At 46.2% G+C, this 22913-nt stretch overlaps 3 protein-coding genes across 6 annotated transcripts; 1 reads left to right on the top strand and 2 right to left on the bottom strand.

The window, feature by feature from the left end:
- Positions 1-852: 852 nt before the first annotated feature.
- LOC105702628 (AN1-type zinc finger protein 5) lies at positions 853-17605 on the bottom strand. 2 transcript variants are annotated; one of them, XM_012430323.2, is made up of 4 exons: positions 16820-17605; positions 4118-4601; positions 2604-2772; positions 853-2442 (listed from the first exon to the last, which is right to left on the bottom strand). In XM_012430323.2, the coding sequence occupies exons 2-4, from the start codon at positions 4400-4402 to the stop codon at positions 2294-2296; spliced, it is 603 nt and encodes a 200-aa protein (XP_012285746.1). In that variant the 5' UTR covers positions 4403-4601; positions 16820-17605; the 3' UTR covers positions 853-2293. The 2 variants fall into 2 exon arrangements, with proteins under 2 accessions (XP_012285746.1, XP_012285747.1); XM_012430324.2 differs by lacking the exon at positions 16820-17605 and adding an exon at positions 5199-5897.
- Positions 17606-18238: 633 nt separating this feature from the next.
- LOC105702635 lies at positions 18239-20525 on the top strand. 2 transcript variants are annotated; one of them, XM_012430339.2, is made up of 8 exons: positions 18239-18481; positions 18643-18898; positions 18970-19098; positions 19193-19301; positions 19451-19574; positions 19669-19816; positions 19887-20015; positions 20080-20525. In XM_012430339.2, the coding sequence occupies exons 1-8, from the start codon at positions 18365-18367 to the stop codon at positions 20265-20267; spliced, it is 1200 nt and encodes a 399-aa protein (XP_012285762.1). In that variant the 5' UTR covers positions 18239-18364; the 3' UTR covers positions 20268-20525. The 2 variants fall into 2 exon arrangements, with proteins under 2 accessions (XP_012285762.1, XP_023288633.1); XM_023432865.1 differs by having other exon boundaries at positions 19196-19301.
- Positions 20201-22655, bottom strand: LOC105702633 (fidgetin-like protein 1). Of its 2 annotated transcripts, none has more exons than XM_012430337.2 (2): positions 22380-22655; positions 20201-22239 (listed from the first exon to the last, which is right to left on the bottom strand). In XM_012430337.2, exons 1-2 carry the CDS (start codon positions 22541-22543, stop codon positions 20526-20528), a joined length of 1878 nt encoding a protein of 625 aa, XP_012285760.1. In that variant the 5' UTR covers positions 22544-22655; the 3' UTR covers positions 20201-20525. The 2 variants fall into 2 exon arrangements, with proteins under 2 accessions (XP_012285760.1, XP_012285761.1); XM_012430338.1 differs by having other exon boundaries at positions 22306-22513.
- Between the last annotated feature and the right edge of the window lie 258 nt (positions 22656-22913).

Here is a 22913-nt window from a genome sequence, read left to right on the forward strand (position 1 = left end):
ATCTGCAAGTTCCATTTGCCTAAATCCTTTTAGTGGAATTTGTACAACTTATACAGCTATTCGCTCTCTGTTCGATTTCTTCGCAAAAATATCAAAGGACTCATTAGATCAGCAAGTTCCATTTATCTAAACTCTTCGGGGGAATTTATACAACTTACACAGCAATTCGTTTAATTTCTTCGCAAAAATATCAAAGGAATCGTTAGATCTGCAAGTTCCATATATATTCATTCCTACAGCGATTAGCGGAGCTTGTACAACGATTAAAACCATCAATTGCTCGTACATTGTCCCTCCTCCATTCTTGAGCCCCGAAAAGAAATAGAAACCGTCCCTCGGACAACAAACGCGGTTTCCTCGCAAAATCGGGCGATACGAATCCCGCGCTATCGGGCGATAATACACCAGTCTGACAAATAATCACGGAACTGGGCCAGAGGTCAGGGAACGTCGACGTTCCGTCCGCCATTATCTCCTCGTGAGTCCTCTTCCTCTTGGCCCGGACAATGTCTCCGTTTCGGATCTCCCCTTCTACGCAGGTACACTGGGAGACATCAATGCCCTCCCAACCTGCACAGGCGATGCCGTATCAGCAGGGGAGGCATTCATGTCCGCCACAGTGCGCAAAGATGCATACATAACAAAATTTCTTCGACAAGGCCAAGAGAGTCCCTTACATCGCATCCTACTCTAAACAACATATACAATAATTCAATAAATTTCCAGGGTTATAAAAAGAAATATAAAGGGCCACGGCGGGGGGCGGGGGTGGAGGGAACAAGAGGCGGAAAGAAAGCGAGACCCTACAGTAAGAAAGCCCGGAAGAAGCAAGCCAAAGAGAACAAACACGTGTGCTCAATCAAACAGCGTCTCCTTTAATGAGTAATAATGCTCGTTATATTCTCGTGAGATTGGACATAAACACACAGTACTACTTATAGTTCATTGCATTATTTACGAATCAATCGGCTAGTATACTTAAGAATTAGACTAATCGTAAACCTAAGAATTGTGATCACCCATCAACGTCAGTCATCGTCAAGAAAAAAAAAACAAAAAAAAAACAAAAAAACTCCCCACCCCTCGACTCGACGCGCACCATCATCGGTCCTCCATCTCACGCCGTTCTCTCTATCTCTCTCTCCCTTCCTCCCTCTCCAGGATTCTCTTCGAGAGGTCCCGGGGGATCCTCGGGATCCGGGACACGCGAGGGAAGAAAAAGGGGGGTCGGACATGTATTTACACGCACACAAATATATATATATATATATGTGTATCTATATGTATATATTTCTTTCTCTCCGTTCCTCGCGCGTTCTGAAGCTCTCTCTCTCTCTCCCCTTCGTCGCCGAGTAACGCGCGCGTCACTGTCGCGTGTGAGTCTCTCTCTTTCTCTCTCTGTTTTCAGTGTCCCCCCTCTCGCTCTCTCTCTCTCGGGATTCAAATGGTCTCTCTCGCCCCCCCTCTCGCGTCGATCCGTCTCTATCGCGGTTTCCTCCTCTCGGCCCCTCTCGAAAAAGGAGATATATTTCGGACCGACCGACTGACCGACTGCACCAGGAATTCCGCTTCGTCCGCTTAAATAGATGCGCGCGCGCTGCCTATCTCGTCCCCCTCTCTCCCCTCTTTTCTCTCTCCACGAATCCACCGGCTCGTATCTTTCCTTCTTCCCTCCTTTAAGTAAATTAATAAACGTAATATAGAATAATCATAATAGTAAACCGTAATAATCATAAAGATAATAATAGGTAATAGTAGTAGTAAGCTGGCAGCAATTAGTAACCAGATAATTTGTTTCTCTCTCGCTCGCTCGCTCGCTCTCGTTCTCGCTTTCGCTCGGTCTCATTCTCTCGTGGTTTATCGCGCACTCGCTCGCTCTCGTTCTCTCCCACTCTCGCTCTCTCTCTTTCTCTCTCTCTCCCGCGCGCGCTAAGATGACAATCTAAAATGGCACTGGCACCCAGGCTTCTGATCATTCGTACCGCGTGTCGCCCCCCCTTCGCCTTCTCCGTCTGGTCCGCGCGGTCGCGGATACGTCCATCCTCCTCCCACCCCTCTCGCGGCCGCACTCGCTCTCTCGCTCGATCTCTCGCTTTCACTCGCTCGTGCGCTACGCGTCCCCCCTCCCGCCCCGCCCCGCCCTGCCCCGCGATGTGCAATCAGCTGCCAGATAATTTTATCTCGTTTTCTCCGTGTCTGTGTCTGTGTGTTTGTGTGTGTGTGTTTTTTTTATATTTTGTCTTGTTTATATAGTTATATAACCATTTTTCCCAACGACTACACACTAAATAGTTCAAATCTTTTGCACTTTTTCACCAACAACAACCGGATTGTTGCGCCGAATCTCCTGGGCGCCCATTTCCCTGTAGTCGAACTTGCAATCGTGTTTGTCACTGTACCGGTGCACGGAGCAGAAGAGTCCTCCGCAGCGACACTCGAATCCTGGAAAGTAAAAGCGTTGAGAGAGGCGTTTCGGATTCCTGGCTGCCAGAGGGTGAGGTTTAAGTGTTAAGCCAGGGTAAGGTCCTGTCGATGGCTAGCGTAAGGTCGAGGGACCTCTTGACAGCCTCCGATAGGACCCTCCCTTTCGCCCCCCTACTCACCAGTCAAGCCGACTTTCTTGCGACAAACGGCACAGCGATTTTTATTCTTTTTGGACTCCTTGTCGCTCTCCTTTCCGTCGAAGCAGTCGTCTGCATCCCCACTGCTGACCGAGCCCTCCGCCGTCCCACCGCTGACTCCCACTTCGCCTTCCTGCTCGTCCCTGTTTATCTGGGAAGATCAAAATTAACCATCGAATTATACAGGATTCCTCCCTATCGTTGTGGAAGTTAACGAGCAACCGAGTGATCCGAACATTGACAACTCGGTCCCTGTAAACCTCCGATGTGAGCACGTATATAATATGTCTCAAGTCCACTCGAGAGAGAGCTGTCAAAATCTTAAGGAGGTTCCAGTCCGTCGAGTTCCACGGAATAAACGTATTTCCTCGTTAATCGCGTTCTTATTTTCGGCCTCCGCCGGAATAAATTCAAATAAATCCAATCCCACGCGTGTTGAGGTTAGGATCGAACGCGCGCAAGCCGGATCCGTGGACCTCGACCATACCCCCGGAGAGGATGTCGCGCCATTTCCTCGAGGAGGTTATAACCACTATACACCGGGATGGGAAGAAAGAGGGTTACTGGTCTCTCTATCGGGTCACCATTCGGGGACTCGCCCATAATCCACAGGAATTTCACGATGCCAAAAGTCGCGGGTCTTTTTCTCGGCCACGGTAGCCATGACAACCGTGACGCCACTCGCTGTCCCTTTCATTCTCTCGGCTCTCGCGTTTCCGTATTACAAATGGCACCGCAAAATCGGCGAATCATCGTCGTGTCTTTGTCAGATACCTCGCGATAGAGAAAGACACGGCGATGATTCACGGCATATCTGCAATGCGCGTTATATATATATTGAAACTGGCCTCGAGCGTAGAATAAAAAAGGCAGCTCGAAAGCATCACCAGACCAGAAACAAGGAATAATTTCTATAATAAACCCCTCGCACCCTCAACGGCAATTTATCTGTCACTCTTTGTTCCTAATGCAGATCGAGAACTCGTCAGGATTTCAATATAAATTTCTGTGAATATTTTTTCCAAAAGTTACTGACCAGACGAACTTCTAACTATATTGCGCAGGGAGTATTTACATTATCGATCCAAAGAGATAATCCGGTTCACAGTGAACACCACCTGGAAGGTTACTTTTTGGTTATGATACCAAGGTTAAGGCACCACCGAGATACATTTGAGTAGTAGAGATATTAAAGGCAATTAATCTAAAAATATCGAGACTTGTAAACAAGTAGCTCGTTTCCATAATGGAGTTCTCCGTTTGGTCGTTCTAGCTTTGGGCCTTGTCTTCGTGCCAAGGAGAAGCTTAAGGCCAACTCGACGTGACAAAGGAGACAATGGTCCCATATCTTTAAGTCTGTACACACACCTCGCTTATAACGTTAAATGATGTCTTTCGTTTGTAGTCTTTAAATGAGTAAAATAGTTATTTTAACACTAAGAGTGAAATATGAGTACCTTAGAGACGATCTTATCGCTATTTACCGGAGAACTAACCTCTTTGGGGTTGGGTAAATCCGTTGTGGGCTGTGGGATGGTAGGAATGGTAGGCTGGGCCGTGGTGCCCGTAGAGGCAGGGTTTCCAAAACCGCTCTGCAACGTTCCGGCGTTACCGGAGGCGGTTTGCGAGGTGGGCACCGGGGCGGTGGAGACCGGTGGCTGCTGCTTCTTCTTCAAGTTTTCCTTGTAGCAGAGCGAGCAGAGGCCGTCTGTGGCCGGCGAACCATAGAATCCGCACCCACTGCGGCACAGGGCTTGCATGGGATTCGACTCACGCTCCATCTCTCTCGTTGTCCAGTACACTCGACGAATGCTCCAAAACGAGGAGTAACGGGCTGGATCCAACACGGTCCGATCCGCGATTACCGCCTCCAAGGATGGCTGTGAGTCGCAGCGGTGCCGAGTAGACGAAGCAGGGTCTCCGTCGTGGCGGCCCTCTCTCCGGACGATCCTCCGCGACCGGGTGTCACCACGAAATCACCTGAAACCACGAGATAACCTCAAATTCCTGGAATCCAGTCAATCTATCGAATATTCCTCCAACGTCAGATCTTATTTACCCCGACCCCCTCGATACATATACCACAACCTTACAAAAGGTATCCTCTATCAAACATTCGGTCTAAACCATTTTACGTCATCTCTATAAACCATCGTCTACGCCGAGTTTAATACAAGCCACCTTAAGTACGCTTATGGTACGCATACCGAACGATCGGCGTAACCTAATCCCAGACCACAAGTATATTCGCATATAACTAAAGGACCCCACAAAGTCACACTCCCCGAAACATTCTACGATCCCTCGATCGTCGAGAGCCTCGAAGTACGTAAGCTCTCCGAAGCAGAGCTTCGCCAGGGATTTTGCAGTCCCCGAAACGCCACGAGCATCTCGTGGTGACAGGCGAAGACTCAAACGGCGGAGACGCAGATTAGATTCCTTGTCTCAGAGGGAGGATTAAAAAAGAAAGGAAAAAAAACGGAGTTCGAGCGACCTCGAGGCCGTCGAATGGGTTCCGGAAATTGGAGCTTCGACGCGGTAGGGCCGAGTCCGGACGCGAGGATCAGGAGGACTCACTTTCCAGGCCAGGTCGACGGTCGCTTCGTCAGAATCGACGCGCACCATGGAGCTCGGGTGTCTCCGAGGCATTTAACTGAGCACGCCGTGGTTTTCCTGATTCCTGGGCGGCCGATGCTCGGCAACCCTCGAGGGGCTCCTCTCTCTCTCTGGGGCGAGCGCGAGTCGATAGCCTCGGGACGAGGTGTCCGCGTAGGTCCGCGTTGGCACGAAGCTGCGGCTTCTTCGAGTGGGCTCCGGGTCTCGGCGTCCGGTCTCGGCGTGCCTGGGGCCTCGGGGTACTTCGGGCTTTCCACGGGTCCTCCACGACGTATATCCTCAAGCTCGGTGGTGCACTCTCGTCCGAGGGAACCTGCGACGGACGGACGGACGGACGAGGAGCGATAACGACGACGGGCAAATGTTTTCACGACGGCGATTGGCTGGGCCCGAGAGCGCCGGAGAGAGAGGCCCGAGCGCGGAGGTTCGAGTGCGAGGGAGAGACGGCGCGAGAGGGACAGGCGGCCGACGGCTGCGGCCTCGACGGACGCGGGGGAACGCGCGAACCGGACCGAGCGAGGGCAGCGCCGCGCCGCGGCGGAACCGGGAACCCGCCCGTCGGAGAGACCTCTACTCCTCGAGGCTCCGACGGGCCTACGCGACGGGGCCGCTCGACCTCGGGCTGTCCCGCGAGGTTAGGTCCGTGGTCGCGCGACCCGCGAGTCCCGACCCCGGGTGACCGCCTCCACGAGGAGCGCCGCCATTCCGCGCCAAAGTCCAAGGCGAAGTGCGCGAGTCGGGCGTCCCGCACCGGTGTGCCGCGCCAACGACGGAGCCAACTTCGCAGTTCGCGGCCGAGCCGCCGCGCGGCGCCTCGGGCGTACTCGGCCCCGCTCGGGCATCCTCGGCCGCGCTCGGCCGTTTACGACGCGCCACGAGGACCCGCGGCGCGCTCGACCGCTCTCGCGCACTCGTCGCTCGGCAGGGCGAGGGGAGGGACGCTCGACGAGCAATTGGCTCCGCGCGCTCTTTCTCTCTTTCTCCCTCGCTCCCTGTCCCGCCGGGTACCGAGAGCCATTTCTGTATTTGGTCGCTTCAATGTCATCGGTTTGACATTGGTCTCTCGCGATGTATCGGCCCGCGCGCTCGATATACACCGGGATACATTGGATTTCCTGGATGCTCGAAGCGACCGAAAACTCCGATTCGACCTCAAAGATAGATACCTCTCTATACAGGCGTGCGCACGTAGACGGAGGGAGAGAGCGTGATTTTATGGACGTAGAATGAGCGAAGGAGGGAGAGCGTTCCCAATTAGACCTTTTCGGGTGCGACGGGAGTGGGGGCGATTTATTCGTCTCCACGGCATCCCTACCGTAGTGGGGGAGGGAGAGAGGAAAAGGAAACCCGGGAGAAGCGCGCCTGCACGGCGAATCTTCTCTACGCTTCTAGAAGATCAGATACCGCACGCGGGTGCGGGTCTTTGTTCCAATTCCGTATTCCGTGCCGTCATCGTCGCCGTCATCGCGCGAGCGGTGCCATTATACGCGGGGCGAGTCCGCGGAAGAAAGGAGAGATATCGCGAAGGAAGGAGAGAGCCCGGGAAATTCAAACCCGAGATCCTCCGACTCCCGATGTAAAACAGATTTTACAATAAATACCGTTAACGCGATTAAAGGTGGATAATGACGGTCTGCGCCACCTGTCCGCGCCTGCGCCAGGCTCGCCCCCCTTTGAAACCCTTGAGTTTGGACTTAACCTCTCTTTCCCACCTCCGCTCTTCGCCCTGTATACGTGTCGATACACGGTGGACCGTGGAAAAAGGAAAAGAAATAGCAGAACGTGCCATGGTATGTGGACAGGCATAAACTATGTAAACTATGAAAACTATGTAAACTATGTAAACCATATAAACTATATATACTACATAAACGTACCCTGACACGAGAAAGAACTCAAGAATTCGAATAGACCGTAGAAAAATGAAAGGAAATAGCAAAATGTGCTACGGTGTCTGGACAAGCATAAACTATGTAAACTATGTAAACTATATATNTATACTATATATACTATATAAACGTACTCAGACACGAGAAAGAATTCAAGAATTCGAGTTTACGGAAACAACGCGAGGCGCCCTTGTGGACTTTGTATTCGTTTCGCTTGGGCGCCACGCCGGTCACGTGGTCCCACGACACGTGACCGCCAGACCACGAACGCGGCGCTTCTCGAGATGGGGGACCACCTGCGATGCCTAGGTCCCGAGAATCCTGGCTCTCCGATTGGTCGACAGGGATCGGAGGCCGACCAATCGCGTTCCCCCGCTCGTCGCACAATAGACGGCGCGGTGCAGTGTTGCCAATTTAGCCTATTGTCTGCTAGATCTCTTCAAACTGGGAATCATCACCGAATCATATAAAACTTCATTGCAAGATTATGGATGCCCCAAGGAATACTCGTGAAATATCATTTTTCGACAAAAATTTTGCTTTTATCTCGGACAAGAACCAAAGAAAGATATATACATTTTTTTTTTTCGAAAATTGAAATTTCACGGGCAGCGCGTTCCTCCTTAGAGCTGCCATAGTCACGTGTCAAAGTTTTAGATAATTTGGTGCACCCAGTGTGGAGAAAAGTTTTATGAATATTTTCACTTTTTGGTATGTATATATCACACTTTCGTATCACCTTAAAAAGTCATCTAGCGAGTTCTCTACTTAATGCGTTGGCGACACTGATCACGAGGTTGGGACTCACGGAAGCGTCGATTACGTTGCGGAAGTGTCAACGCAGATATAACGCGATGCGTTCTTAAGACGAACCCCCAAAAAAGCCTTGAAAAGAAAAGAAATTTCGTTGCGAATGTCGAGACTCTCATGCGTCGACCGGAGCTGCGTCGAAGCGCAGGTAGAAAGAGAGAGAAAGAGAAAGAGAGGCTCTCTCCCCACTCTCACTCTCGCTCTCTATCCCATGGACGTAGGATCAAGGAGGTATTTACTTAGGAAATCACGGATTTTAAAGTTAAGTGAAACACGTCGAGAAACTTGATCGACGTCAATGAAGAAGATTTTTCTAAATACCTACGTTGCCGATGTTCGCTTTTATATTGACAGCTGGGTCGAATTATATTGGGTATTGTACCAAATGGCATACTCCACCTGTCATTTTCGTACAATAATTATAAAGAAATGGAAGTAAAACTCCAGAAATCCCCATGGTTTCTGAGGCCTTAATTGACTGCGGAGGGACCCCCTGCGCCATCTGTGATTTCCAGGTTAATTAAATTTTCACTCCGAGACCTCGTATTACCATCGTTGTAGCATAGAACCGCATACAACACTTTTTTTGCCTTTATCCCGTTCAAATGCGAGTTTATCGATTACCAGAGTGTTCTAAATTCTCGTAAAATTGTCCTGACCCTTTCGATTCTCGTATCGGAGCCTTCGATAATTGTATATTGATCGAAATATGAGAGCTCGACGCCATTTTGGTTCTGGTCTGGGCTGAGTTAACAAATTTTTTCACAAAAATCCAAATTTTGAATGTGTCAGGACAATTCTTAGATGGGTCAAAGTTTCGGACAGTTTGGTCTAATACCCTTAAAAAAAAGTGTTGTATTCGAATCGACTGATTTGAAAGGGGGTTTCACTTCACCTTAAACCCATTGGGCTAGGTTTTCTGTAAAAAAAAACGGGTTTACGCCCACCCTGCCGGAAACTCCACCTCTGTTCGCTCTTCTTCCTATTCGTAAGAGTATCAAGGAAACGGTTGGATCGAGAGCTCTATGTATATCCTACACCCATGCTCTATCTATGAGAAAGCGTGAACAGAGACAGAGAAGGACGGCGAGGGTCGCGGGCGTCTTTGTCCAAGTCGCGCCGGCGGCTCGCGGAAGACGAAGCCGAGGACGAGGACGGCAAGTTTGGCCTCGCGCCGCCCTGCGTCGCGGGCGCGCATGCGCCCAGCGAGTCGAGTGTCAAAATGAGAATAACACCGCCATAGATTAACTCCCGCCGAGTGTCAAAGCCAAAGAGTATTAGATAGAGCGGAAGGTAAGTATATATTGACATCAGCGCCATCCCGTGGTTTGGAATATGTACTAATCTCAAATTGGACATGCGCAGTGGCATCCGTTGAGGAAGCGTCAGTTTCGACATTATTTGAACGTCAACAAAGAGCGTGAGCCGATCTAAGGACGTATAGGATTGAAAACGATACAGATTCAATCATGGTGATAACGTGTAACCGCACATGCAAGAAGAAGTCGAAGAATCATAAGAGACTCTCCTTTTTCTGGGCGCCAAAGGAGCCAACAACGTAAGCAAGAAGAAAATGTATAGTGTACGAAATAACAGACATTTCATTGCACCTTGCACGTTATCTATCCGTGATTCGTGTACTATTCGATACTCGCAATTTAAAATTTTAATTAAAATCAATTGAACTCTTCCGAAAAGATTTCGAGAATATGAAAGAAAATTGGCTGACTTCTTTGCGAGATTCCAAGCTATTCATATCGATCGTAGTAAATATTATTTACCAGCGTAAGAAAACTTTGTAACTGGCATTATGTATTTCAGTAGCCAAAAGTGGGCAGAATTTGAAGTGTTGCACGAAATTGCAGACATTTCATTGCACCTTGCATGTTGTCTATACGCGATTCGTGTACTATTCGATACTCGAAATTTAAAATTTTAATTAAAATCAATTGAACTCTTCCGAAATGATTTCGAGAATATGAAAGTAAATTGGCTGACTTCTTTGCGAGATTCCAAATTATTCATATCGATCGTAATAAATTTTAATTACCAGCGTAAGAAAACTTTTTAACTGGCATTATGTATTTCAATCGTCAAAAGTGGGCAGAATTTGAAATGTTGCATGAAATTTCAGACATTTCATTGCACCTTGCACGTTATCTATCCGTGATTCGTGTACTATTCGATACTCGCAATCAACCGCCGCCATATTGCAATAATATTATTTACCAGCGTAAGAAAACTTTGTAACTGGCATTATGTATTTCAATCGTCAAAAGTGGGCAGAATTTGAAATGTTGCATGAAATTTCAGACATTTCATTGCACCTTGCACGTTATCTATCCGTGATTCGTGTACTATTCGATACTCGCAATCAACCGCCGCCATATTGCAATAAGGCGGCGCCTCAGAATGCGCGGAACGAGTCAAAAATAAGAGCTCCGTGGGAGCACACCTTGTCTCCTTTGCATCATGGTCCTCGCCTCGCACGCGTCTCGCGATGTATATATCGAGGGGACTAATTAAAGACCCGATCGCGCCATTAAGGTCGAGACCGTTCGGCCGGCGGCAGGGCCGCGAAGGAAGGGGTTCCTTCCTCGCGACTTCCGAAAGCTAACCTCCAAAAACGGGCTTTCCCACAATGAATTGTTCGATCCGCGTTAACCGCGACACGCCGTGAAATCCAGCGTCGACCCTGCGTGCTCGCGTTTCCTGGAGCTCCTCCCTATCGCGCGCAATGATACGAACACTCCCACACGCAGCTCGGCCGACCTCGTGCCTCTTCGATCCACGTGCGCGTGGAGCGACAACTGCCATTTAATACCGTACATGACCGACGGACACGTAAACGGGGAAGCGAACGAGGAAAAAGAAAGATAGACCCGATCCCTCGATATCCGGGGACTCGGGGACCCGCGCCTCGCCCGGGAAATTCGAACCGCGCGCGCGCCCGCCGCCATCTTGGTTCCCCTTGGGTCACGTGACCGCGCGGCGCAAATACCTCGCTTTACCGACGGATATTTCTTTTTACGACCGGCGAGCGGCCCCCACGGTCCAGATATTCGACGATTCGGACACCGAGCGACTCTCGTTGACCTCGAGGAACGGTGACATAACGTCTCGCGCGTCTCTCCTACATTTATAGCGAGCCACGCGCGTCCCCGCGACAGGTCGCGCCGCCATCTTGCCTGTCTCGGGTGCCTAAGTGGCAACGGGAGAAAAACCGGCCGTTTCGTCGTAGAATTTCGTCCTCGGGTGCGTATAACTCTGCCCCCGATTCCGGATACTCGGGTATCGGAGTTTTGGGGAGTCCTTCGCGCTAACCTCCTAAATATAGCGCCTCCTAAACGCGATAAGGCGTCGGGCGTCGCGACGTAATGACTGCCCTCGTGTCACTTCGCGTTGAGTTTTCGTCATCCGTCCGAAAGCTATCGCCCGATACGTGATTTCGTCTTGTGTACGTTGCGGATGCATAGTGGATTCCGAGGAAACTGCCAGGATATGTCCCGAGACTTGGCGTCGATATTGTGAAGACTCTTTTTTTATGTCTGCCCGACGAGCGCCCACCTCAAAGCCGTACCTGGATTCGTTCGGTCGGCTTAACCCCTTCTTANCTGCCAGGATATGTCCCGAGACTTGGCGTCGATATTGTGAAGACTCTTTTTTTATGTCTGCCCGACGAGCGCCCACCTCAAAGCCGTACCTGGATGTTCGGTGTCGATAGAAGCCTACCGAAATGTGGGAAAAATTTCAGTTGGATATAAACGAAAACACTTGAAAAAAAAAAAAAAAAAAAGAAGAAGAAGAGGAACGAGCTTGTTAACGCGGCTACACCCGTAACGATATGTCGATAAGATAAATCTGCGCAAACCGAGCTGCACAGATCCAACTGCCCGGTGAACGCTGTATATAATTCGATTTAATCCCACTGATTACAAATCGCTGCGATTTATCGTAACGGGTGTCGTCACCTTCGGGAGAACTCTTGACTTTAATTGTATATATTAAAAATCGGTGCGATTTATCGTCACCTTTAGAAGAACTCGAATTAAATTACCCAAATTACGAATCGCCACGATTTATCGTTACTCGAGAAACCATATTTGGAAGAACTGGAATTAATTACCCAAATTACAAATCGCTCCATTTTATCGTAACTCTAAAAGTCACCTTTAGAAAAATTCGAATTAATTACCCAAATTACGAATCGCCACGATTTATCGTTACTCGAAAAGCCACCTTTAGAAAAACTCGAATTAATTACCCAAATTACAAGTCGCTACGATGTATCGTTACGTGCGCGGCCACCTTTCGAAGAACTCGAATTAATTATCGAAATTACAAATCGCTCCAGTTTATCGTAACTCGAAAAGCGACCTTTAGAAAAACTCGAATTAATTACCCAAATTACAAATCGCTACGATGTATCGTTACGTGTGCGGCCACCTTTGGAAGAACTCGAATTAGTTACCCAAACTACGAATCGCCACGACTTATCGTTACGTATGCGGCCACCTTTAGGAGAGCTAACATGAATTACCGAAGTTACGAATCGCTACTACTTATCGTTACATGTATGTTCACCTTTACGCGCCTAAATTCCGAGTACAATTTGAATTCCCATCGGCCCGACCGAAGGCGGAATTACAGGCCTGCAAAGGTTTCGGCGAGCGATCGACAAGCGCCGCTTGAAACTTCCGCGGCCATTCAGAGGGGAAAAAAAAAAAAAAAAAATACGAGAAGAATGCCCGCGAATGAATCGCCCAACGTCCGGCATTCAAGAAGCATCGTGTCTCCGGCCTTGCCTCGCGGCAAATGCAATTACCCGTGCCCCGAAAGTGTCGCGCGCGCCGTTCAAGGACACTTTCCTCGGGGTCTCGATAACGAGGACATTACCGCGCGCCCCGAGACTTTCGGTACACCCATCGACTTATAGTAACAAACTATCCCTAGTTGCTTTCCGTTTCAGAATAGAGAAAGAGGAGATCCGTCTTAAGTAACGACGCCGTCTTTCTCTTCCACAGTAGCGTACGCGTACAATTTAGAGAGAAACGGAGATTTTACGATCAGGTGAAAGGATGCAAAAGGTGCCGCAAACCGATTATTAACATTTTGGCTACTAAGAGCGCCTGAAGGCGCCCGACGTTTGGTCCAATATTGCCTGCACGGTCAGACGAATTTCGCCCATATGTCGAAATGGCTCCGTGTTCGAAGGGTTAAAGAACTTATATCAAACAGCGGTCGCCCCCACTCTGTATAATTATTCGGCAGTATCGTGGCTTTCGAAAAACACCGGCAACCTCGTGACAGCCTTAACCCTTTGGCTACTAAGAGCGCCTAAAGGCGCCCGACGTTTGGTTCAATATTGCCTGCACGGTCAGACGAATTTCGCCCGTATGTCGAACTGGCTCCTTTCCCCCTTTTCACCCTCTTAGGGATTGAATTTCAAAAAATCCTTCTTTAACGAGCATCTATGTTACAAACCACCCAAATTGCACATTTCTACAATAATAACAATAACAATAATATTAATAATAATAATAGATTATATGTTTAATAATAATAAGGTATAAAACTGATCAATAAACACAATATATGAAAAATATTTCTTTTGTATGGTAATTGTTTTAAATGATGTATATGCAGATATACGCGTAGATCCTGCGTATCGAATTCTTGAATAATGTTAAATTAAATCAATAAGGGCGGCGAATTTTCTTTTGAACCTGGTCGGTCGACAATTCGAATCGGCCCTACCAGTGGTTATTTCTATCTCTTCAATTGTCCTTTCATTTCTCGCCGGTAAGAATAAGAGTAGTTAGCACAGTACCAGAGGTCGATGGGTACATACCCTGGAATTATAACCCTGGACAACTAAGTTATCCTAAGGTAGGTCCTGAAACTCGCGAAATTTCATTTTTTATAAACTATTTTTAAAATACCTATAAACAAATTTGAAAAGAATTGAAATTCCACGAGTTTCAGGACCCTCCTTGTAGTCTCCCTATTCGCGCAGTAAAGTTTCAAACTATTCGGTAAACCGCGTTGGGAGAAAAGTTTTATAAACAAAACCTCTTCGACGCCACTTTCACATCCCCTTAAAACCCCGTACAGAGTAGACAGGGACGAACCAACGAGACAAGTAGAATATTTCCTCGCAGGTGTCAACAATCGGGCCGTTCACCCCTCCCCGTCACCGCGGGCGACTGCTACCTAACCTAACCCAACCGAAAAAAAAAAAAGAAAAAAAAAAGAAGACGAGAGAAGGAGGAGGTCCGAATCTCCGCCAAGATCCCGGATTCCCGTTGGCGAGGTTTCTCGATCGAGATCAAGGTCCCTTCCGAGTGTGCGCAAAATCCGGAAGCGACGAGAGCTCCGATTTCGTCGTTCCCCCCCTCTCCGAAGCGTGGCTTATACTTCCACCCTAACCCTAACTGAGTTTCTCGCCTATACTCTAATTTTCCTAGGACCGTCGATGCTTGGCGTCGCACAGAACGCGACGCGTCCCCGCGTCGACGATGAACAGCCAATCAGAATGGAGTTTAACGCTTTGGCTCCTAAGAGCGCCTAATGGAGCCCGACGTTTGGTCCAATATTGCCTGCTCGGTCAGACGAGTTTCGCCCATATGTCAAAATGGCTCCGTGTTCGAAGGGTTAAAGAACTGATATCAAACAGCGATCGCCCCCACTCTGTATAATTATTCGGCAGCATCGTGGCTTTAGAAAAACACCGGCAACCTCGTGGCAGCCTTCACTCTTCGGCTACTAAGAGCGCGTAAAGGCGCCCGACGTTTGGTCCAATATCGCTTGCACGGTCAGACGAGTTTCGCCCATATGTCGAAATGGCTCCGTGTCCAAAGGGTTAAAATAGAAATAAATTTCAAGATCTGCAAATTATTAGCTACATATTGGCCAACATTGGCATAATGGACCAATATTATGATATTAAACATGGTCGTAATATATAACCAGGAAGAACGTTGAAACAATTTATGTAAACAGGAACTGCGACTTACAATATCGAACGAATCTTTCATTTATGTTTGTTTTTCAATATTTAACCCTTGGCTCCTAAGAGCGCCTAAAGGCGCCCAACGTTTGGTCCAATATTGCCTGCACGGTCAGACGAATTTCGCCCATATGTCGAAATGGCTCCGTCTTCAAAGGATTAACCACGTGCGTCGCTCCCGTCGAAGTTCCGATTGGCTTAGAAGCGAAACTCCCGGCACAACGTGTTATAATTTACAAATTGCACTTAATAAGTTCGCATTTTCCTCGAAAGTGACCCCATTAAGAAACTGAAACGCTTTTTCTTCTCTCCACGGTTAATTACGAATTACCCCCATCTTTGGATTTTACTAACACAGTCTACGTAAATTTCATTTTTCCCCTTCACTCCCAGGGTTGGGTAAGTATAATACGTCCCTAGTTTTCTAAGCGAGCGCATAGCACATTACGCCCTCCTCTTTTTAAATAGAAAATAAGAAATCCAATGAGAAATTTCATATTAAACAAGGTTAAGTTGAAAGAATTTCAATACAAACGGCAATTTAATTATTTCTTAACAATTTTTACACGTTTATATGTGCGCTAAAAGACGTTAACCTCGCGAATACATATATCATGCATCCATGGAATCCAGCATAATGAAAACGTACAATCCTAAACAATTTTGAATACAAATAGCAAATTAATTATTTCTTAACAATTTTTACGCGTTCATATGTGCGCTAAAAGACGTTAACCCCGCAAATGCATATATCATGCATCCGTGAAATTCAACATAATGAAAACATAAAATCCTAAATAATTTTGAATACAAACGGCAAATTAATTATTTCTTAACAATTTTTATGCGTTCATACGTGCGCTAAAAGACGTTAACCCCGCAAATGCATATATCATGCATCCGTGAAATTCAACACATTGAAAACGTAAAATCCTAAACAATTTTGAATACTGAAAATTAATGAATTGAAAATTATTTCTTAACAATTTTTACGTGTTCATATGTGCGCTAAAGGACATTTAAACCCCAGCAGAAGCCGTATACATCCATCCGCGGCATTCTTCACATTGTGAACGTAATTTACCGTTTTCTACAATTTTCCCCGGTAAACAACTTTGTTAACATAATATACGTGAAAAACCTCAAAAAAGGGGACTATTACCCATTCCTCTCCATCCGTCCTACCGAAACGATTCGCATAAACATCCCCACTACCGCGCTACATTCTCAATGAATTTCCGGGTGCAATAAGATAAAAACGATAAGAACAACAGAAATAACCGGGAGAGAAATAACCACGCCCGATGTTAACAGCATCTAACTCTCTTAGCCGTAGAAGTTTCACTTCCATCGCGCGTGGCGGCCACGCAGCGATTTCCATCCTGGACGCGTTCCCGCACCGCGTCCAGTGAGACCCTCGCCGCGTCGACGCGCCGCGCTGCCGCGTCGCGCGGCGCTGCGCGCGCCCCCTGACGCAGTGACGCGCCACCCGCCGCGCTCAGTGTGACCGCGGGCTTTCCGGCCGTACGTGGGCCGGCCCTAGCGAGAGAGTAGATCGGGGATCGGCCGCGATCCGGAGAGCGTAGAGGAGGGTGGGGAGCGATCCGGGACCGGAGCAGAGACACGTAATTCGTTCCGAAATTGCGCCGTTCCCATATCTCGCGTTCCGGTCTGTTCCTTTGTCCATCGCTTGCGAGAACGTTCCCGGCGCTTGGAGGTTAGGTCGGGCGGTGGCCGCGTCGTGTCCCTCGATCGGATCGATCGATCGAGTGAATCTCTCGGTGGGAGATATCCTCGTCGAAAATAGTGCTCGAAAAGGGGCAGGCGCGTCTTGCTCCTGTGGGTAGGCAGAGGGGGGGGATTGCGACACTCACCTGGCGGGAGCTGCGGCGTAGCAGGGCGCAATATGTCAGCTGACTTGACTCGTGGCCGATCTCGGTCCCGCGAGGGTATCCCACATAATTCCCGTCGAGCGGACCCGCGGGGCGAGCTGCTACGACGACCCGCCTGCGGCGTGCGCGGCACTCGCCGATCTTGGAGGCGGGTTAACTCGGTTTCGGCCGGCCGGCCGGAGGGCCGCGCAACTGACCGGAGGCACCGCACGCGCGGACACCTTTCCACTCTCCGCCTGGGAGGCGACGGCTGAGGTTCGGGCTCCGACTGCGAGCTAGGACGGCGGCGAGACGCGCTTGGACGGCCGGATGGACGAGTACTGGCGGTACTGGCGGCCGATGACTGGTCTAAAGTCAAACCTCTTGCCCTCTTCCCACTCCGTGGCCTGGCCTGGCCACGGCGGACCGCCTACCGAGACGAGACCGAGGCGCCCCCTCCGCTCTGCCGGCCGAGTGCGCGCCTTAGACCATATATATATCTAGACCTCGCGTTGCACCCCCCACTCCTAGATTTTCAGTAAGCGGGGATCTATTACGTAAAGCAGATTTTGAGCGAAAATGTAAAAAGTGAGTAGCCCATGGTATTACGGAACGCTTTTGGGGGTGAATATGCCATTCGTGTGAAATGGCTCGGGAGTAATTTTTAAGCGAGATGGGAAAGTATACAAGGAAAGATTGAAAAATATACACGGTGAACGCCCTCGTCCACGGATTGTAATACCGAAATTCAAAGTGGAAAACCTCCTGGGTGTTTTGATTTTTGCCAACAATCGTATTCGAGGATGTAATAATATCCTTATTAGAAGAAGAAAGGAATTACGTGATGCCTCGGATCCATTTTCGCTAGAAGAAAGAGAATTTACTAGGATGTATATATTAGTTTCTGTTATTGCGAGGTTATATTACCTTATTAAGCATTGAAAACTGGTAAATAATTCATGCTTACACGACATGATAAGAAAATTATATTGTTGAACTTCTAATTATAGTACATGTAAATATGAATGTAATACATATTTAAAAAATATAGATAGTCTCGAGTCCTCTTCTTTACTTTTAACGGCTTTCCATCTTCCCGCCTTTCCTGCCTATAACCTACTACCTCTCAATTTTCGATTTACAAGGTATGTACCTTTATTTTATGTACCTTTACTTAATATTACTAGACTTAATATTACTAGATCGGAAGTGCTAGTGATTTCGTTCGTTCATATTGCGAATACGTAATTCGGCGAATAAACCCACGTGAGATGAAAGTGCGAGAAGTGAGCGCTCTCGTCAAAAATACGTAATAAACGCCCTGATCGCTCTCATTGGCGGGATGCTGCGCTGATTCGATAATTCTTCTGTAACTGAATTGTGATTGGTCCGGTCTTTTGGATCAAGTTTGGGGAATGACCGCGGATCGTAAGGAGGGCTTATTAATTCTGAACTAGTATTTTATTGTTCAAGTTTCCCGCTGCTGCGATTGTTGCATTGTTACCTCGGAAAAGTGTTAATGAGGCTGCTGGTGTACGGATATTTAAGATGATATTTCCTGTTGAGATTTGGCAGATTATATTTCAATACTGCGATGCGGTTACTCTTACGAGACTGCGTCGAGTTTGCCATATGTGGAATGGAGTTATAGAAGAAGTTTTGACGGTATATCCTTTGTATCTCTGAACGCTTAGATTACGGGTGGTTTAATTAAGCAAATATAGATGTAGTTAATTTAGTACCGTCTTCCAATTTGAATGCTATGTCGTTGATTATGGTTTACTAAACTTTATACTTCGTACGTGATAATCTGGGATATGTTTCAGAATTCCGATGCGTGGTATAGGATGTGCAAAAAGGGTATTCCAAAGTATTTGTGGAGTGCGATATTGGAAAAGTTAAGACCGAAATTATATCACAATAATATAGAACAATTGCGAATGGACTCTTGTATGTGGGTGCAGATGTATCGATCCTGGATTAAGTGGCGACAATTCACAAAGCGAGACGCATCTATAGATCGAATCAATTTGTCTCCCGAATTGCAGCCAATGGAGCAGATTACGTGTGTTGCAACTTTAGGTATTCCCTGATATTATCAAGTGTTACATTATTACAGGTACATTTTTATTAACTCGTTAAAATGTTTATAGAGAATATATTGGGTGTGGGAAGTATCGAAGGATACATCAGATTCTACGATATATCTAGTAGTGAGAAAAAGCCAATATTCATTGCAGACCAAGCTGAATGCGTGTGCGACTTACATCTTTTTACAAATGGTATTTTTTATGCAGCAGATTATTATTGCAATACATTTTGTAGATTACTACTGATTTTTGATGATGTAAAAATAATCTGTGTTTTGCTATTCAGCAGAATGTGATATCATTGCTGTATCGTCATCGATCCATAAGAAAGTAAGGTTCTGGGACGTTGGATCTAAGAAACGACTGGTTCAGATGTACAGTGGTAGTTTGATAAGGTAAGATTTCAGTCGAGTGGAAATCAAAGACCTGACAAATGTTCGTGCACTTAGATGAGCAGGATCGTTGATGCCACAAGACATAGTCTGTAATCTACTCCCAACAAGTTTCATTCTTTCAACATGAAGTTGGTCAAATATTTATTTAGCACAAGTTGTGGTTACTGTTATACTGTCGCAAACAATTCTTTGCTTGCCGAATGGAGAATACAGAGGAGTTGCTATGAATGCGACGTCGATGACTTTGTTGCTTTACTAGCAGATGAGAATAAGGTAATAAAAATGTTAATTTCTGCAACTTGGAGTGTAAGCTAATTAGGACAAATTAAAGATTCAGATTTTAACAGACATTTACTTCACAACATAGGTAACTCTCTTGACGGAAAAAGGTTACCGAATTAAGGTAGAAGCAAATCATGCCATAGAGATCGGAGCCCGAAAATTTGTTCAGCCACCTAACACAAGTGTGCGCCGATACTACTTATTTAAACCAGAAATTGCTGTTTGCATTACAGGTACAGTTACAGGTTTTTGATACGTGATTATTTTCTAATGTATCAAACTTTGATTTTGATATATTTGCAGGAATCGGAACCCTTGGAATATCTGCAGGTCACAAACCATGGAAGATATATAATATTTTTTCACTTTTACATGGAGTACCAACAGCTATTCTCTTTTACCTGGAGCTTTTCATTATAGGAATTGATTCAGGTAAAGCTTGGTTAAATATAGAGTAATTTCTTTCTAATTATTAATTAAATTAACTTTATCGCAGGTGAAGTACATGTGTTTCATGTAGGCGATGCTAATTATTTGGAAGAGTTAGATTTCAATTCAATAGACTCTAAGAGTTTAGTTTTGGGAGATAACGCAATAATTGCATTAGATATTACATATTACCAGAATGAGCAGTATTTAATTGCAGCAAGCGAGACTGCCGTACATATTACAAAAATCTGTTAGGTCTTATGTTTTAAAAGGCCAGAGTGTTTAAATCATTAGTTCTTATATGTACATAAATCTCGTGTGATATTCTTGTAGCCATGTAAAAGAACTTTCTTCGTATACCCAGTGTCATAAATAATAGTTTTTATTTATATAAGATAAAGGGTTTCACGTTAATTTTAACTAATGTTTCTTAATGAAGATACATTGTCTACTGTGTGATATTTGATACTGAATACTTCACATTAATATAAAAAATTATATTTTCAAATGGTATTACAAAGTGTAATTTTGAGCTGTTCCAGTTCCATAAGTGCGGTCCCACTCAACATAGATCGATAAGTCAGCTTGCGAAACACTTGATCGAACATACGTCAATGCCTGTTTAAAGTCTTCCACTGTTACTTCCCTAACATCTTCTTTCTTAATATTTTCCAACAGATTAAAGGGTATGCTACGAATTGGACCCATACTAGCCTCTTTGCACAAGTTTGTCATGTCAGCACCTGAATATCCTTTAGATAACTCAGCGATCTCTTCGATATCCCTAGTAGTTAAACTATGCCTCTCGGAGGACAAAAGATTAACAATTATTTGTTTACGAGCTTCAAGCTCTGGCAATGGAACATAAAGCCTTTTAATAAGTCTCCTACGAGCCGCTTCGTCTAATTCCTGGGGTCGATTCGTTGCTCCTACTACCAGGATTCGATCCTCCTCCGCAGTTGCTGCACCGTCAAGCTGCACTAAAAATTCTGTTTTAATTCTTCGAGAGCTTTCGTGCTCGGTTTCCGATCTTTGAGTCAATAGTGAATCGATTTCATCGATAAAAACTACGGATGGCTGATGTACTCTGGCGACTGCAAATAATGCCCGAACCATCTTTTCACCCTCGCCAATCCATTTTGAAGTTAGCGAGCTTGCAGAGATCGAGAAGAAAGTGGATTTACTTTGCGAAGCAATACATTTGCCGATTAAAGTTTTTCCAGTTCCTGGTGGTCCGAATAATAAAACCCCTTTCGGGGGTCTTCTCAATCCAGTAAAAATATCAGGCCTCAGCATTGGAAAGACTATAATTTCTTTTATAGTCTTTTTTGCATATTCTAGACCTGCTATGTCGTCCCAGGTAATTGGCACTCCACTGTCCATGATTTCATTACGAATTAGCTCTATCATTTTTGGATCTATGTTTTTTAATCGTTCATCTTCGACATCCATTGCCTCATTGGCCTTGGAACCTTCAAATGTTGATGGTTCGTTATTTTCCCGTTTTAATGGACAAACAAACTTAGAGTTAACGGAACCTCGACCTCCAAGCGTCTTTTTCTGCTGTGGTTTGTTTGATTTAAGTTGCTGAGACTGGAATTCAGCTCGAGCTGACCTGAATCCAAGAAATTTGGCCGTATGCTTCTCTTCATCCTCTTTATTCCACGATGAGCCATAATTTTTTGTATCAAACGTTCGCGAACTGGAACCTCTATAAATGTCTTCCGATTTGCTTAATTCCTTGTCTTCCTGCACATTCTCAGGACTTGTACTACGTTCAGGCCTAAAATACTGAAATCCAGCACGCTTACGTTTGACGTTTGTATGCCGAGAATTATAAGTCCTTTCAATAGGCTTCCTTTCTTCTTCATCGTCACTATTATTCTCAGTATCTTGTTGAAGCTTTTTATTGCTACACCTTGGTTTAAATTGAAGCGAATGACTTTTACCTTTCCAAGAATTAACCAAATTCTCTATTTGCTTGTTAGAATATTGTTCTTCACAGAGTTTGTTATCCTTAGTACTACATTTTAAATGGTCCTGTGTTTGAAGTACCGATCCAGCATCGGATAAAGCTGATTTCCATTTGATTGGACCGTTATCGAGATGTGGAAGAATTACCTTTATTCGTTGAAAGTAGCTGCCAATGTCAGTTCCAGATATTAATGGACTTTGGTATGATTCCAGACCTCTTTTGAGTAGAGTCGCTGCAGTCTCCTTTGAATCGCTGCAACAGAAAATGATAAATAAATTAATCTAATCGCATAACCCTTTCATTTATCAATATACTTACTACCGTAAGTATTTCTCCATTCAGATCTAAAATTGGACTTGTAAATAAATATTATGAACTTTGAATCTACTAACAATTTCGTTGCAACCATGTATTTATAAGCTAGAAGTCTTCGTTCAACATCTGACGGATCCTCAAGAGTCCCGACACTTGAGAATTTTATTGTTTCAAAAGCGGCCAGAAAGTTTTCCTTCAAACAGAAATCTGTTGCTTGATTACTACTTCCTTGCGCAGCCATTTCTTATTAAGAAAATAAAGTTAATTCCATTTTGTAAATGTTCTTAAACTATTACGAGTCGCGGTCAATCCTTGGCGCCATAAGAGGGCAGATTTCGTAACTTTGGCGAGAGTGCTTACTTCACGAACTGTCATCTCATGTGAGTTTATTCACCCGACACCTCAAGTGAAAATGTGAAATCTTTAGACTGAAGTCCGCTTCCTCCGAAAAAAATCGACCAACCACGGTCCTTTATCGGGCCGGTGACGTCGTCCAATCACGGAGTCGGGTCACGGCGTCACGGCCGGGGATTGCGGCCCGGCAGGCGGATCGCCAGTTGCTGGCAGAGATGAGTTGGGAGATTGCTCACGGGCAGGGTCGCGCGATCGCA

The sequence above is a fragment of the Orussus abietinus genome, unplaced genomic scaffold (assembly GCF_000612105.2).
Source record: "Orussus abietinus isolate OABI.00-Male unplaced genomic scaffold, Oabi_2.0 scaffold466, whole genome shotgun sequence".
NCBI lineage: Eukaryota > Metazoa > Arthropoda > Insecta > Hymenoptera > Orussidae > Orussus > Orussus abietinus.

Bases quoted from the DNA above. Each gene is read 5' to 3' on its own strand.
- LOC105702628 (XM_012430323.2), bottom strand. From the start codon at position 4,402: ATGGAGCGTGAGTCGAATCCCATGCAAGCCCTGTGCCGCAGTGGGTGC. The intron at 2,773-4,117 runs GTTAGTTCTCCG...TGATCTTCCCAG, and splicing joins ATTTACCCAACCCCAAAGAG to ATAAACAGGGACGAGCAGGA. The intron at 2,443-2,603 runs GTGAGTAGGGGG...TTTACTTTCCAG, and splicing joins CAAGAAAGTCGGCTTGACTG to GATTCGAGTGTCGCTGCGGA.
- LOC105702635 (XM_012430339.2), top strand. From the start codon at position 18,365: ATGATATTTCCTGTTGAGATTTGGCAGATTATATTTCAATACTGCGAT. The intron at 18,899-18,969 runs GTATTCCCTGAT...AAATGTTTATAG, and splicing joins TACGTGTGTTGCAACTTTAG to AGAATATATTGGGTGTGGGA. The intron at 19,099-19,192 runs GTATTTTTTATG...TTTGCTATTCAG, and splicing joins CTTACATCTTTTTACAAATG to CAGAATGTGATATCATTGCT.
- LOC105702633 (XM_012430337.2), bottom strand. From the start codon at position 22,543: ATGGCTGCGCAAGGAAGTAGTAATCAAGCAACAGATTTCTGTTTGAAG. The intron at 22,240-22,379 runs GTTAGTAGATTC...TTTCTGTTGCAG, and splicing joins TACATGGTTGCAACGAAATT to CGATTCAAAGGAGACTGCAG.